The sequence below is a fragment of the Apis florea genome, unplaced genomic scaffold (assembly GCF_048593485.1).
Source record: "Apis florea isolate Af1SG1 unplaced genomic scaffold, ASM4859348v1 contig_3068_pilon, whole genome shotgun sequence".
Lineage (NCBI taxonomy): Eukaryota > Metazoa > Arthropoda > Insecta > Hymenoptera > Apidae > Apis > Apis florea.
In genome coordinates this window covers 124,723-139,019 of record NW_028256700.1, presented here as the reverse complement: position 1 = coordinate 139,019, position 14,297 = coordinate 124,723, and the positions used below count along the sequence as shown (strand labels likewise).

General features: G+C 38.8%; 1 protein-coding gene across 8 annotated transcripts in view; it reads right to left on the bottom strand.

The window, feature by feature from the left end:
* raskol (Ras GTPase-activating protein raskol) overlaps positions 1 to 14,297 on the bottom strand; it is a 134,198-nt gene that overhangs the window by 19,572 nt on the left and 100,329 nt on the right. For all 8 annotated transcript variants that reach the window (XM_086908339.1, XM_086908340.1, XM_086908341.1 and 5 more), the window contains one exon: positions 4,691 to 4,785. In XM_086908339.1, coding sequence (XP_086764465.1) covers positions 4,691 to 4,785 — 95 coding nt within the window. The remainder of the gene's footprint in view (positions 1 to 4,690; positions 4,786 to 14,297) is intronic.

Sequence of the window (14,297 nt, the reverse complement as noted above, 5' to 3'; positions counted from 1 at the left end):
GTTACGCTCCCTTTTTTTTTTTTTTTCCCTCCCTCATCGAGGAAGAATCGAGAGATTTTGTAAACAAAATTTCGCGATACAGAAGGATAATACACAAATTTATCCGGATCGATGGAGTCGTTGCACCGCTCGAAAACCAGTTCGTTCTTCTCTTTGTTAACGCACAAAGGGGTCTCGTGACGAGAGCAAAAGTGTACCTTCTTCACTGTCAATCGTAACGGAGTCTTTGAATTTTTTTACGATTTTTTTTTTTATCAGACGTATCAATATGTATCTCGTGATTATTATTACAAATTTGGTGATTTATAAAAGATTTATAAAAGAGATAGCGAAGAGAAACGAAAGAGCGTTTGTTTCTACTATTATATGAAACATTAAACAAAACCCAGATAATCATCGATTTTCTCTATTCTCTTCTATTATTATTTAAAGAATAAAAAATTAATCCATAAGAGTAAAAGTTAAATCTTAAAAATTAAAATTCACTCGATTATAATTTAATAAATTTAATGATTAAAACTAATATAATTAAATTTCCAATAAAAGCTCTGATGACCAAAAATTCATGATTTATTCGAGTTTAAGTTAGATCGGATTTAATTTAATTTTATTAAATCCAACTTTTTTTAAACGATTTAAGGGAAATTAAACTTAGAACTATGGAAAACTTAGAATGGAATTAGCAATATCAATGATCTTGACAATGTATTTAAAAAAAAAAAAAAATCATCGAGCTATCTTTTTGTAAATATTTGCCAAAACCTTAACGTACTCGTGAATACACTCGCAGAGATTGTTCATAATAGATTATATTTAAATTGCTAAAGTATAAAAAATATTTTCATTCGCGTGCAAAATTTCTGATAATTTCATATTCGATGTTGCAGAGAGAGAAAAAAGCGAAAAGCTCGCGTATATTCCGCGTCTCTCTATCCACTGTAATTTCTCAATCGTTTCGATCGTCGGATAGCATTATCGTCCAAGTGTTACACGATCGTAAAAGCGGCGCACAGAGCACGTTTCCTTCTTCTTCTTTTTCTTCTTCTTCTTCTTCTTCTTCTTCCTCCTCCTCCTCCTCGATTTTATTGACCGGCCCGTCACAGCGATTCGCGATTAAAAATCTTTTTTAGTTTTCTACCTGTTAATAACTCGTAAACATCGAGTAATTAAATCGAAGATATACAACGCCGTTCGCGTCTCCTCTCCGCTTTCCCTCCCAAAGATCGTATCTTTATTATTTCGCTCCTTGTATCCTTCGAATTTGCATCGAAACGTTTCGAGATTTTTGTATTACTTTCCCTGACAAATTACTTCGAAACGGAAACGGATGCGATTAATAATTTTTCGCAATATCGTTTTAAGAGCGAGGAAAAGTTTCGTTTTATCGGTGGATCGATTCATTCCGGAGATCGTGAGCGAGAATGTACGCTGTGCGTATATTAAATGTAAACCCTACGTTTGGAACGAGTTTATGGAATACACGATTCGAACAAATTTTAACAAAAATCGAAGGTGGTTAAGAAGGTGGTGTAGAAGAGGGTAATAACAAGGAAAATCATTCCTCGAAGAAAAATGCACGTGAACGTAAAAACAATATATAGTTTGTGCGAGGAGAATAATTATTTCGTTATTTTACATTTTTCTTCACGAATCGATCGAACTATTTTGTCGATTAATTTAATTCTCGAGTTACTCGATCGATTTAATCTCGTTTGGAAAAAATTAATTTTAGAAATATATCTTTAAAAAAATAATGCATCGCGAAATAATATTACATCGATTATAACTATTTTCTCGATTAATTTAATTCTCGATCGATCTTTGGAATCTCGTTTGGAAAAAAATTAAGTTAGACATATATTCCTTCAATATATTTGTATATTTTTAAGAAACATATCAATTATAATTATTTTGTTAATTTAATTCTGGAGTCACTCTCGATCGATTTAATCTTGTTTGGAAAAATATTAGAAATATATTTTTTCGGGGAAATAATTTTATATTTAAGTAAGAAATAACGTCTCGATCGAATAAGAAGCAGGGGGATTGGTTTAGATTCGATCGGAGTCAAATATTAGAAGTGTGACGCAAAGGCAACGGTGAATTATGTTAGGAAGTACGTAACGTCGTGATTCACAATAGACAACGGGAACTAGACTCGTGCGGGTCGCTTTTATCGATCGACGTGATACGAACCGCAAAATCGTACGTAGCTTCTACTAAATACATACATACAACTTGCACGTTCGTTATAAAATTAACAGATATTTTATATTTTACATTCCTCCAATGTACCACCTATCGATCCAATTATTTTCTTGATCAATTTAATTCGAATTAATCGATCGTTTGGAGAAAATTAAAAGATAGAAATATATTCTTAAGAAATAATATTTCGATCGTATCGCAAAAGTGAAATAATATTCTTCGTTTGTATCAATTAAATTTGAACGATTAAAATTAATAGGTAGATTTGTAACGTTTTTGAAAATGTTAAAATGTAATTGGGAAGAAAGAAGCTTTGTAATTTATTCCGTAGAACCTCAAAACATCAATCATTTTGATGAGACACTGGAAATTCTTAGCTCGAAATTCTTTAGAGCCTTTTCGCGATAGATGCACTTCTTGACACGCATACCAGTTTCGATTGGATGGAAAAATTTCGCTCGATTCGTCAACAACGTTTCCACTTCAACTCGTCAATTTTCCTCTGCTTTCATTCAATTTATATTACGAATTAATAATCCAACCCTTTTAAAGCAACTTTTCTTCTAATTCCATACAATTTACATCGTAAAATAAATTATTCCTTCGAAATTAATACTTAAAAATTTTTAAATATAATCCCCACTACTCTTCAACACAAAGAATTTTTAGAATCTTAAATTTCTCATCCCAGAATTGACACTTCAACCTTTTAAAGCAACGCATTTAGTTCTGCTCGAAATCATCAACTTTTCTCTTCGCTGAGTTTCATTTTTAACCTTCGTCGTAAAGTAAATTTTTAACTACTCTTCCAATCTTAAATTTCTCGTCCCGCTTAGTTGTTACTTCGTACAAATTACTTCTTTCGAAATTTTTAAACTCCTTCGCGCTCCATCCGTAACTCTTGAAACTTCCCATGCAATATTATTCTCCGTTTCGTGGCGCGATCCATCCACCCGAAGCTTGGAAAAGCGATCTAGCCGCGCGCCTAGATTTGAGAACACCTGCGACCAAGACGGATCGATATTCCCTATAGGCGAGTAAGTAAGCGAGTGTACGGGTATCCGCGTTTGCATCGTGGCTCGACGAGGGAGCGTGTCGGTTTACGCAACGAAATTGAAGCGAAGGGCAAAGGTGACGGCGTGGAAAGAGTGGCCGGCCCCTCCTCCTCCTCCTCCTCATCCAGTCTACGAAGAGAAACGAAATTGCGGCGACGTGTGCCACGATTAAATGTTACCGTGTCGGTGGAAGAAGGCCTTCTTCCATTCGAAGAAGATCGCATCGAACGATACGGGGAGCATTTACGTATACCTTTGATCGATGCAATTTCGACCAGGATCCCAGACGTTTTCTCGAACGAATATCGCGGATCAGGCTTGAAGATAGGGGCGAGCTGAGGTGGAAAGGATATATCCCAACTGTCTTTTCAACATTTTTGAGAATTTTTATGAAATTCTCGAGAGAGAGAGAGAGAGAGAGAGAGAGAGAGGGAGAATAACGAAGGGGGATTGTTTGAAAGTATAAATAAAAGGTAGGTTTAGGAGATCGAAGATACGTGATTGGAAAATTTAACTCACCATTTTCGTGCCTCGAAAACGAAATTTTTCTCGAGGGGCAGAGACGACGAGCCAGCCGCATTTTTACCGCAAGAGAATTTTCTATAACCATTCATCCTTCGAGATTTCGAAGAAAAATTATTGTAAAATTTATATATATATATATATATATATATATATAGTTTTCTAAGTGAATTTTACAATATTTTTTGATTGAGAAGATTTTTTTTCACAAGCATCCTCCTCGAAACCGAAAACTGCTCGAAAAAAGTTCTCCCCAAAGCCTGACTCAGATCCAATCTGTGAGTCTAATGCACTTAACGGCGCAAACGCTGACAGATTCGCGACAAGATAGAATATCGAGGATCTTGTTGATCGAACGGCTCCAACGAGAACCAAATGCAGCATCCTTACAATTATATCTCGAAATGTATCCTCGATTAACGCCATTTCCACATAGAAGAATTCCACGCGGATAAATGAAATTATTCGCATACTTATCCCATTACGCGTAAAGATACGTTTCCGTTCAAATATTCGCTTTCTCTTTTTTCTTAAATTTCTTCCTTATAGTCGTATAAAATCGATAAACTTCAGTTATTCAATTAGTGACATTGGTGAACTATTTGAAAAAAAATTCATTTTGAATTTCGTTGCAATCATCGTAAACACGAACGAATCAATTTTCCTTGAATTTGTCGAGACGCACACACACACATATATATGAATAATATAACAGCGATTAGAAAGAGAAAAAAAAAAGTTTCGAAGGGGAAAAAGAAAAAATATCATTGTTCACCGACCCTTCGAGAGAGCAAAGGCACACCTCTGCTCCCCACCACGTTGTTATCAAGAATCGAAAATCACAATGAATGGAAATTACAGAGGGGGGAGGGGGCGTAAATGGGTGGAAACGAGAGTCTACTTACGACGATTCTGTTGGGGGTGACGTCCAAGGGTCGTGCTCCGAGGACAGGGGTGGCGGGCGCGCTACCCCTCCGACAGGCCTTCTCGTAGGACGTGTCTGGAACACAGAGAAGAACATTTGCTTGATTTAGCAACAGGGTAATTCCGCCGTTTCCGGCCCGCGAAATTATCGTTAATTATCGTATCTCGTTTCGTATAGGCGGAACTGGCAGAAAATTCTATTCGGCCGAATAATCGCCTCGATTTTCCTCTCTTAACGATTTTCGCCTCTTAGCTAATTGCAACTCCTTGCCTTTGTGTTTGGCATTATTCGAACATTATCGGCGTTAAAAGAAGGTAATTTCATTCCCTCTTTTTTGTATACGCTTTATCTTCTCTATTTCGAGGAGAAAATTTGACCTTCCAAGCTTTTCGATGTAATAGGAGAATATCGATATTTTATTCGCGACGAATGCTTATTTTGATTTCTTTAATCACGTTTAACATTCCATTTCGAATATTAAATTCTTCATTCGAAGGGTTATAACTTAATCCTTAATTAATTAATCAAATTTATTTGCCAGTTTTTATTATAGAAATTTTCTTATTCCATTTATCAAGATTTTCATCGACAATTATTTACGACAAATTTTTACACTTTACATACACTTTTACACTGTTTACTACCTGTATCCATCTCGAACGCGTAAAAATTTCCAAAGAATTAGAAATCGATCTCCTCCCCGAAAATTATTCCACCTCCAACATCCATCGAATACCATCCAACCCGAACCTCCATTGAGAATCAAAGGAGGTAACGAAACGAGATTGTTTCCGAGAAACAGTCCCATGATTCTGCGCGGCATTGACGCACCTGCGAGCGATCCACCGGTTATCCGGAAGCGGGCGGACGTGCCTCGAAACGCAGAGGAGAACGCGAAGATTGGGTGGCCGCGATTAAAGGAGAGGGGACTTCCGTTTCGATTGTTCGCGTGCTCGGAACTCGGTCACGGCATAGTTGGAGCAATGCCGGGGCAGCCTCGTAATTTCAAGAACGGCAACGGGCCGTTCAGCCCCCCCTCCTTTCCTCCCTCTCTCTTCACAATGGCGGCGTTCCATCGAAGGGGGATCGACTAGGAATTCGTTGGAAATGCCGATATATCGAAACGCGATATACCTGTGTGCCGTTTGCGGCAAAGGTGAGTGAAATATTAGAGTAAGTTTCTTTCCTTTTTTTTTTTTTTTTTGGTACGAAATACGAGATGTTCGAGGTTGATTCGTACACGAAATTCGTACGAATTTCTAGTTCGGCTTCTTCCATGTCTCAGGAAGCTCAGTTTGTGGAGCTTATTTATGCAAAATATTCCTCTCGTTTTCATCTCGTTTATGGTGTGGAATCATGGAGAGAATTTTTTAGAATGAGAGGAACGATCTGGGGCTAATAAATAAGCCTGCATGTTTACGTGTAAAATAGAGCCTGTTAAAGTCATTCTTAAACTTATGGGACATTTTAATAGTAAGGGATGACTCGAAAGGGATGACTCTCGTGCTGCAAATAATTTGTAATTATACGTCGATGACGTTAAGATAGTTTTAATCGTATATTTATGCGTTAGTTGCTTTCGGACAAAGTTGCTTGGATAAGTTGCTTCGATAATTTATTGTTCAAAACGATAATTGGAAATAATCGTAACGCCGAAGAGGCCAAGATTATACAAGAAGCGGAACGATTGTAATAAATGTTACTCGAGCATTTTTACAACGAGTAATTATTCAAAGCATCACTTTATTCGAAATTTTTAACAAGCCACCTTTTCAACTGGGTTAATACCCACGCTTTCCATTTTCAATTCAATTTCAAAGATAAATTACCATCTGGTGGTAACAACGTATATCATTATACATATATGTGGCGCCATTCGAAAGAACGTCCTTTCGTTTTTAAGAACTCCAATTCTGTGCAACGATTTCGAACGACACAGCGTTTATACGTACTCATTGCGTTTCAGTTTAAGAAATCGAAGAAATCTGAATCGAAATGTGAAAGAACGTGGAAAAAATCGTAACGAAGATATAAATTTGGAAATTTTGATCTGGAAGGCGACGATCGTTCAGGCGCAGCTGAGAAAAAAGAATTCGATTGAAAGGATCCGATAATCTTGAATTTGAAAAAAAAAAAAAAAAGAACTTATTTGCACGCCAATATTTATCGCATAACCGAAACTCATTGAATCGACACGTACAATCGTAACGCGTCTCGAGGAGTAATTAATGTTTAAACGAAATTGTGACCCCTGCTGATCACTTGGCCACAAGAAACGCAAGGGGATGATGTAGAAGAAAGGGCCCGTAACTCGAGACCACGTTGCTCCGCGAGGAGGAAACGTTTAAAATACCGCTCGCTATAAACAGAAAGATTCCTTGTGGCCCCCCCTCCTCCTAACAACAACGTTAATTACAGGCTTGTTTTCGTTCCTTTCCCCTCCCCTCGGCTTTTGGGTTTCCGTTGGTGGAAACGCGAACGTGGGCCACTACTCGTTCGAGATTAAATTGGAAGGAGCCGGCGTACAATTGACGAAAGGGGGAAAGAACGAATGACTTTTAAATTAAATCGAGCGATAAAAAAAACTCGTTTAACCATTCACACGTTGTTGTAACACGTTGTTGCTTGCTCTCCGTGGTTTTTTGGGGTTGGAGACGCTTTCGTTGTTTGCGAGATCGCGTATAGACAGATTATTCGAGCGAATTTTAAAACGAAGTAAAATTATTTTTTACACACGGATATATATCCGATATAATGGATGGATGTGCAGAGGGATATTACAAGCGTATTAATAATAACTGGCCAGGCCAGGGTGGGGAATATAATAAACAGGTTGAAAGAAGAAGGGAAGGGGGGAAGAAGATCGAGTGACTCTGGTTTGGCCGGACAAAAGGTTATCGATACGAGAGGAAATCGGATCCAACCGCCTTCGTTCCCTGTCAAAATACACGTAACGCAATATCGACGAGCCGTGACTCGAAAGCGTGTAAGCATATAATATATATACCCGGTGATCGTAACTTTCACATCACTTGTTTCAGAGAATCTCGCAATAACGTGATCTCTAATTTCGAATCGAACAATCCGATATCGTCTCGGTTCGATTTTAGAAATTGTAATCGATTTAAAAAAAAAAAAAAAAAAAAAAAAAAACGACCCTTTCGTGAAAATCGCGCGAGAGGAAAAAGAAAAGGAAGGGAGGAAAGAAAAAAAGGAGAAAAAAAAAAAACTAGTAGTTGATCGCGACTCGAAAATCCAGTCGGGGGGAGAGTCGAGGAGGGTCTGACCGGTCCCCCCGTTGGAGGACCGGTCCTCCGCCAAGGAGCACGACGAGTGGAAAAAAAGGCGACGCACGTGTCTCGCCCGATTGAATGGGGCGCGCGTTTCCTTCAACGGCGACCTGTGACACAAATTCACAATCGTTGCAGAGAGAGAAGAACAAAAGGACAAAAGGGGGCCGAGACCTCGCGTAAAGGAGAGGAGAAAGGGAGTCGGGCGGCGAAAGAGTAAATTTAGATTTAGAAAGAATTTGAAGAATCAATTTTGGGGTGTTTTGGGTTAAGGAAGATTGGTAAATTTTTCAGGATTATCAGGATCACCAGGATCGTGAATTAATAATTGAATTGTTTTTAAGACATGCGTTTTTAATAATTTTTGTTTTTTTCTTTATACAGTTATATTTTGAATTGATTAATTTCATTGATATTGTATCTTTTGGATATCTGGTATTTCCATAATATTAGATTTCGATTATTACCCTCATCGCTTGGTATTATTATTATTATTGTTAAGAAATCTATTTTTAATCCAGGAGATCGGGAACAGGTTGAACACCAGCTTCTTACTTATATCATTCCTCACCATCCGTTGATTTTGCAATCTGATTTTTCTATTCTCAGGAATTTCATCAATAATGTCTTCGTTAAATTTAATAGTAACTATAATAATAATAATAATAATAAATTTTATAAAAAAATCAGTATTTATCGCATCTATTTCGTTAATTACATCATTATCGTTTCACTACACAATGGAGCAATCCAGCTCCAATAATCCAAAAGTTTATATTTCAATTCTCAACCCTTTACACGCTTCGAATACTACGATCAAATATAATCGAGAATTATCGTTGAGGAGAATAAAAATTAAGAATTTCGCAATTTTCGACAAAAAGAAAAATTCCTCGATCCAAAAGAAAGATGGAAAAAAGGGGTGGATCGTGCACGACTGGCTAATTGGCGACAGAAGGGGACGGCGAGCAGCAACACACTCACTCTCTCTCTCTCTCTCTCCCTTTTCACCCGCTACGCGGATGCACGAGACGGGGCTGCAGCTGCACGGGGCCCCGTGCAGCGCGAAAAACGCATCTTTTGTGCGCCCGTGGCTCGTGCAAAAAGAGCGCACGGAGGCGGCGCACAAAGCTGGCCCCAAAGCAACAGATCGATTGAAATTGAAACGAGAACGCGTAAGAACGCGCCCCACGTCCGTCCAAATCGTTTGCCCGTTTTCCGTGTTAACGATGGAACCGCGTGACGCGAGTCATTTTCTCCTTAACGATCCCCCGTGTGAGCGTGTAAAACCCTTTCGTGCTCCATCCTCGTCGATCGCTCTCCTCTCCCTATAATTTGTCGAGTGACTTCCAACGAACGTTTCCAATTGGAAAAGTATATTAAACGTAGTAGAGACATTATTTTTGTAAACACACGAGCGAAGTATTGTATTACATAAAGTCGAGTATTAATTGCCGACCTAATAATGGAGGAGAGATTATTTTCGCGCTCCATCTCGTGTAACTTTCTAAATCAGTGTAACGAGTACTTCCAACTAGAAAGATATAATATAATTTAAACACGTGGAATTTTTAATTGTAACTCCCCCTTGTTTGTTGATGCCTTTCTCGTATAACTGAGTCAGTAAAATATTTTCAACTGGAAAAGTATATTAAACGCGTGGAGAAATATACTCGAACGAAGAATTTTTAATTGTAGCCCCCCTTTCGTGCTCCATCGTTGATGCCTTTCTCGTATAACTGAGTCAGTAAAATATTTCCAACTGGAAAAGTATATTAAAACGCGTAGAGAAATATATTCGAACAGTGTATTCGATACGCGATATTTATATGGAGTAAAATATTTATATAGAGAATTTTTAATTGTGGAAGAGCCCTTTCGTGCTTCATTTCGTATAACTTTTTAAATCAATAACGAATATTTCCAACCGGAAAAGTACATTAAACACGTAGAGAAATATACTCGAACAAAGTATTGGATATAGAATAAAATATTTGTGCGAGAATTTTTAATCGTCGAGCAAATAATCGTGGAGGAGAGCTTATTTTAGCTGTTAATTTTCTAACTTTCAATGTAACGAATATTTCCAACTGGGAAAGTACATTAAACGCGTAGAGAAATATACTCGAACGAAGTATTCGATACTTCGCAATATTTATAAAATAAATTTATAGAATTTTTTAATCAAAAGAACGTTTTATTCCAACGTAGCCCCCTTTCGCGCTCGATCGTTTTAACGTAATTTGAAGGCGAAAAATAATGCACACGCACTTCGGAAATCAGAAAGCGAGAAAAGTAAACTTTATTATTCAACATTTGATTTCTAGTTATTGGGGCAATTGTATTATTGTATTGTAGTAGGAGGGAGCGAATGGATCGATCGATCGATCGGCGTTTCCGTTTGGAAGAGCGCAGACTGCGACATAATGGGGCCGAGAAAGGGGTGCGATTGTCGGCATATTCGGTGGCATTAATGGGGCGGGCGCACGATGGTGGAACAATCGGAGATTCTGACGAAATCGAGACGGCTGCTGTTTCGTCAATTGATACGTCTTGACTGTAACGTTCAAATGAGCTATTTTTTTTTCTTTCCTCCTTTCTTTTTTCGGCCCAGTTATAAAGGGTTAAGCATTGTGTCGACACGGACAGATCCATTTGGGAACTTTTCCATTTGGAAAACGATATATATATATTGGCTTGGTTGGGCGGGGTTGGACAGATTGGAAACGGTGCTAATAAAAATTACGATGGCGAATTTGCTTTGCAACGCAAGTGACTTTTTTGTAATATCTGTTGAATATAAAATATTTTCTTAATAGAGGCAAAAATATCGACGGATTTAAAGAAGGTGAAAAAAGAAGTTTAAAAATATAACGATATTTGGTGGTTAAAGAATATCGTTTGCTCGAGCAAAATTAAAATTAAAATTTCGCGGAATAACAACGTCAATGAATAACGTCATAAACGAAACACAATGAGCGTAAGCGTAACGCCTGACTTGTAATATATTTCCTTGATAAAAACATAGTTTGAAAAAAACGTCGACAAATTTAAACGTCCTTAAGCAAAATTAAAATTAAAATTTCTCGTTACTCACATTTTCCAAAGATGGAACGTTCGACTTATAATAATCTTGTAATTAAGCATAAAACGATAATTTTAAGATAAGGAAAAAGAATCTAAAGCGATATTGGTTGAAAGAAAAAATTGTCCTTGAACAAAAAATTAAAAATTAAAAATTACTCACATTTTCCAAAGGTTTCGTGGAACGTTCGTGGACGAATATGCGTTATAAATGAAAAAAAAAAAAAAAAAAAAAATAAGTAAAACGATAAATAACAACGGCGAATCGGTTATTTAATTTCGCAACAATGATCGCGAGCGGACAGCGCGAAGAAGAAGTGGAGGCCTCGCGATAGAATCGCGTACTATTCAACAGTTCACAATGCGCGATTGTACGGTTTGCAAGGTCGACCTCTTACATTCCGTGGTGTGACGTAATGGACGCGTTAGAGGCTACCGATGTCGATTGGATTTTCGGTTGAGAGAGATGTTGAGAGAGATCTCGTTAAATCATTCACAAACGATCCGATTCAAGTGGACCACCCAATGAGCCGGAATGGCATTCAAATCCTTGGACGGATTAAAGACTCGCCATTAAACCCGGTTACACAGGCAGGGCATAATGCAACGGGCATTATATCTACGATTATATAGCTCTCGTCGATTACGATCGAGCGAGTGTAGAAGCGGTTCGATCCTTTGTACTTCGATATCCCGTCACATTTCGTTCGATGGCTCGCATTCTTAATTGCAATCGCGGTTGGAATACTTTTCGCGTAAAAAGAAAAAGAATATTATCACCGTTAACCGTTACGAGGAAAAACGCCTCCTCCTATCGATCGATGGTTGTTCAGCCTCGGCCGACAAGGCAGATCCCTCTCCTCCTCGGTACGGACGCACTCCCGCAACTACCGTAGAATCGTGCACACTGTGATAAGATCGCGATGCAAAACTCGCTGGCTGACCGTGACAAGAAGTGGTCGCGAATTTACGAGCCTGACGTTCTTTCTCTCTCTCCTTCCCTCCCTCCCCCCACTATCTTTAAGCTGCACGCACAACAAAAAGTTCAAGATTCGTCGTCGATCGACTACTTTACGAATCCACCACGAATTCTTCACGATCTAAAAAATCCAATCCCTAAAATTATCTATAATTGCTCGTTATTAATTATTTAACTCTTTCTCCCCCTCTTTTCCCCTCGAACGCCACTAAATTTCAGAAAAGGATGCGTCCCATTGCAAAATCGGCGATATTATTATCGGACGAGAAGGCCATTTCGAGGATGGTGAGAGGAATTTTTCCGATTCGTCGCAGAGGGGAGAAATGGCGGGGTGGTATATTTCAAGCGTAATCGCGGCTCCATTCTTATCGGTTGGCGTCGAGCGAAACGGATCACCTCTCTCTCTCTCTCTCTCTCTCTGTTCGAGCGCGGATTCAATAGAAACGGCTTTAAAGGTGCGTCGTTATCGGGCCGGGCAGATCGTGGCTCCAGCACCCGTGGGGACTGCTTATCTCGGCCGTTGCTTGATTGTATAATAAAGTCGGCCGACCGACCGAAGATGATGATAAGCCACCGATGCCGCGACCGCTCGTTAATCCGCGCCACCGTTCACCTCGAAATGTATCGAATCGATCGAGGCAATAAACGAGACAAATATGGCGGTTCTCTATAGAACAGAAGATTCCTTTTTCTTTTTTTCCCTCGTAGAACGGGGATTAACGGTGGATAAGGATAAATTATGCAAATTATGCAGATGGAGAATGGGAAACTTTTTTTTTTCTTTCTAGATATTCCCATTCGAAGTATCCAAGTTTCGATTCCGGTTGGTAAGGAAATTATAGGTTGAAATTAAACGTGAGAGGGAAATGGAGATTCTCTCTCACAGAAGCGATTTCTCGGGGGAAGGAGATCGTAAAAATTCCGTCGGAGCCTCTCCTCGTCTGTTTTTCCAACGCGTCGGAAATTATTCGAAACGCGCTAAACTGGGCTCCGGTGGAATCCCAAAATCCCGCGGGGAAGCTTTTCCTTCCACGTTCCACGGGCCGTTTGGCCAACGTCCAAGAATCTCTCTCTTTTCTACTCAGTTGGACAGTTAGGCAGTTCTTCAGGGGACAATGCACCGGGGATGGAACGATTTTTAGACAGATCATCCCGACAGAGGTGTGCGGGGAAAATGTTAAATTTTAACTAACTCCATGGAGAAATAGCGCGGCAAGAGACGATTAATGGAATCATGGAAATTCGTTAAGAAAGTTGGTCGCGTAGAAAAGTTTGTTGCGCTGAAATTACATTCATCGTGAATTCGAAGCAACGTCGGTTTCGAAGTGTTTTATTTGGGGCGAAGTTGGGGATTAAACGCGAATTATTTAGAATTAAATTTGGAGACGAAAGTTTGACGTTAACGTCGCTCGAGATATTTGACGAAGTTAAAGAGTTAAACGAGATTTGGAATTAATCGCGTTTGGAGATGATCCCAAGTTTCAAGAGATATTTTATTCGTCGATCAAGTTGGTGAGATTGAATCAAATTTCGAATTGAAGGTTCGAGGATGAATCTATTCGAGGGAGGAGAAAGTAATCGTACGTGTGATATTTGACTTGGGATCGAAAATTCGCGCCAATTTACGCGACTTGACCGATATATACCCGCACGGTCGGTAAAAAAGATCGGCGATGACAACCTACCTCGACTCGACTGGTTTCCTATTCAATTCAGACCGCTAACCGCTACGATTCACACGCCATTAACCCGACAATGACTGTTAACACATTGGAAAAAGAATAACACGCGCGGGGTTGGTTTAATTTATCGCTTTATTATATACTGGCCGGCTTGTTCGCAACGCCACGGCCATTAGTAACGACAGACGAAATGCGCACTCGATCCTCTTTTTATGGGATTGCGAGTCCACCGTGACTTATTCTATTAAACCGCGAATACGTTGACAAAAGTATCGCCGCTCGAGCCAAGAATTTTTTTAACTATCAATTTGAATCAATTTTTCTTTTCACAATTTCGTGAAATATTTAATTTACATGGATCGAGTATCATAAAGTATTGAATGCTCATCAAAAAAAAAAAAAAATCTTCTCCATCGAACCATTCATTTTTAAATATCCATTGTCTAAAACCCACCTTCTCAAAAATCCAAATATACAATCTATCTAACCGAGCGATCTCGCGTCCAACCTAAAATTTTTCAATTAAAAATATCCCCAGTCGAGGAGGAGCAT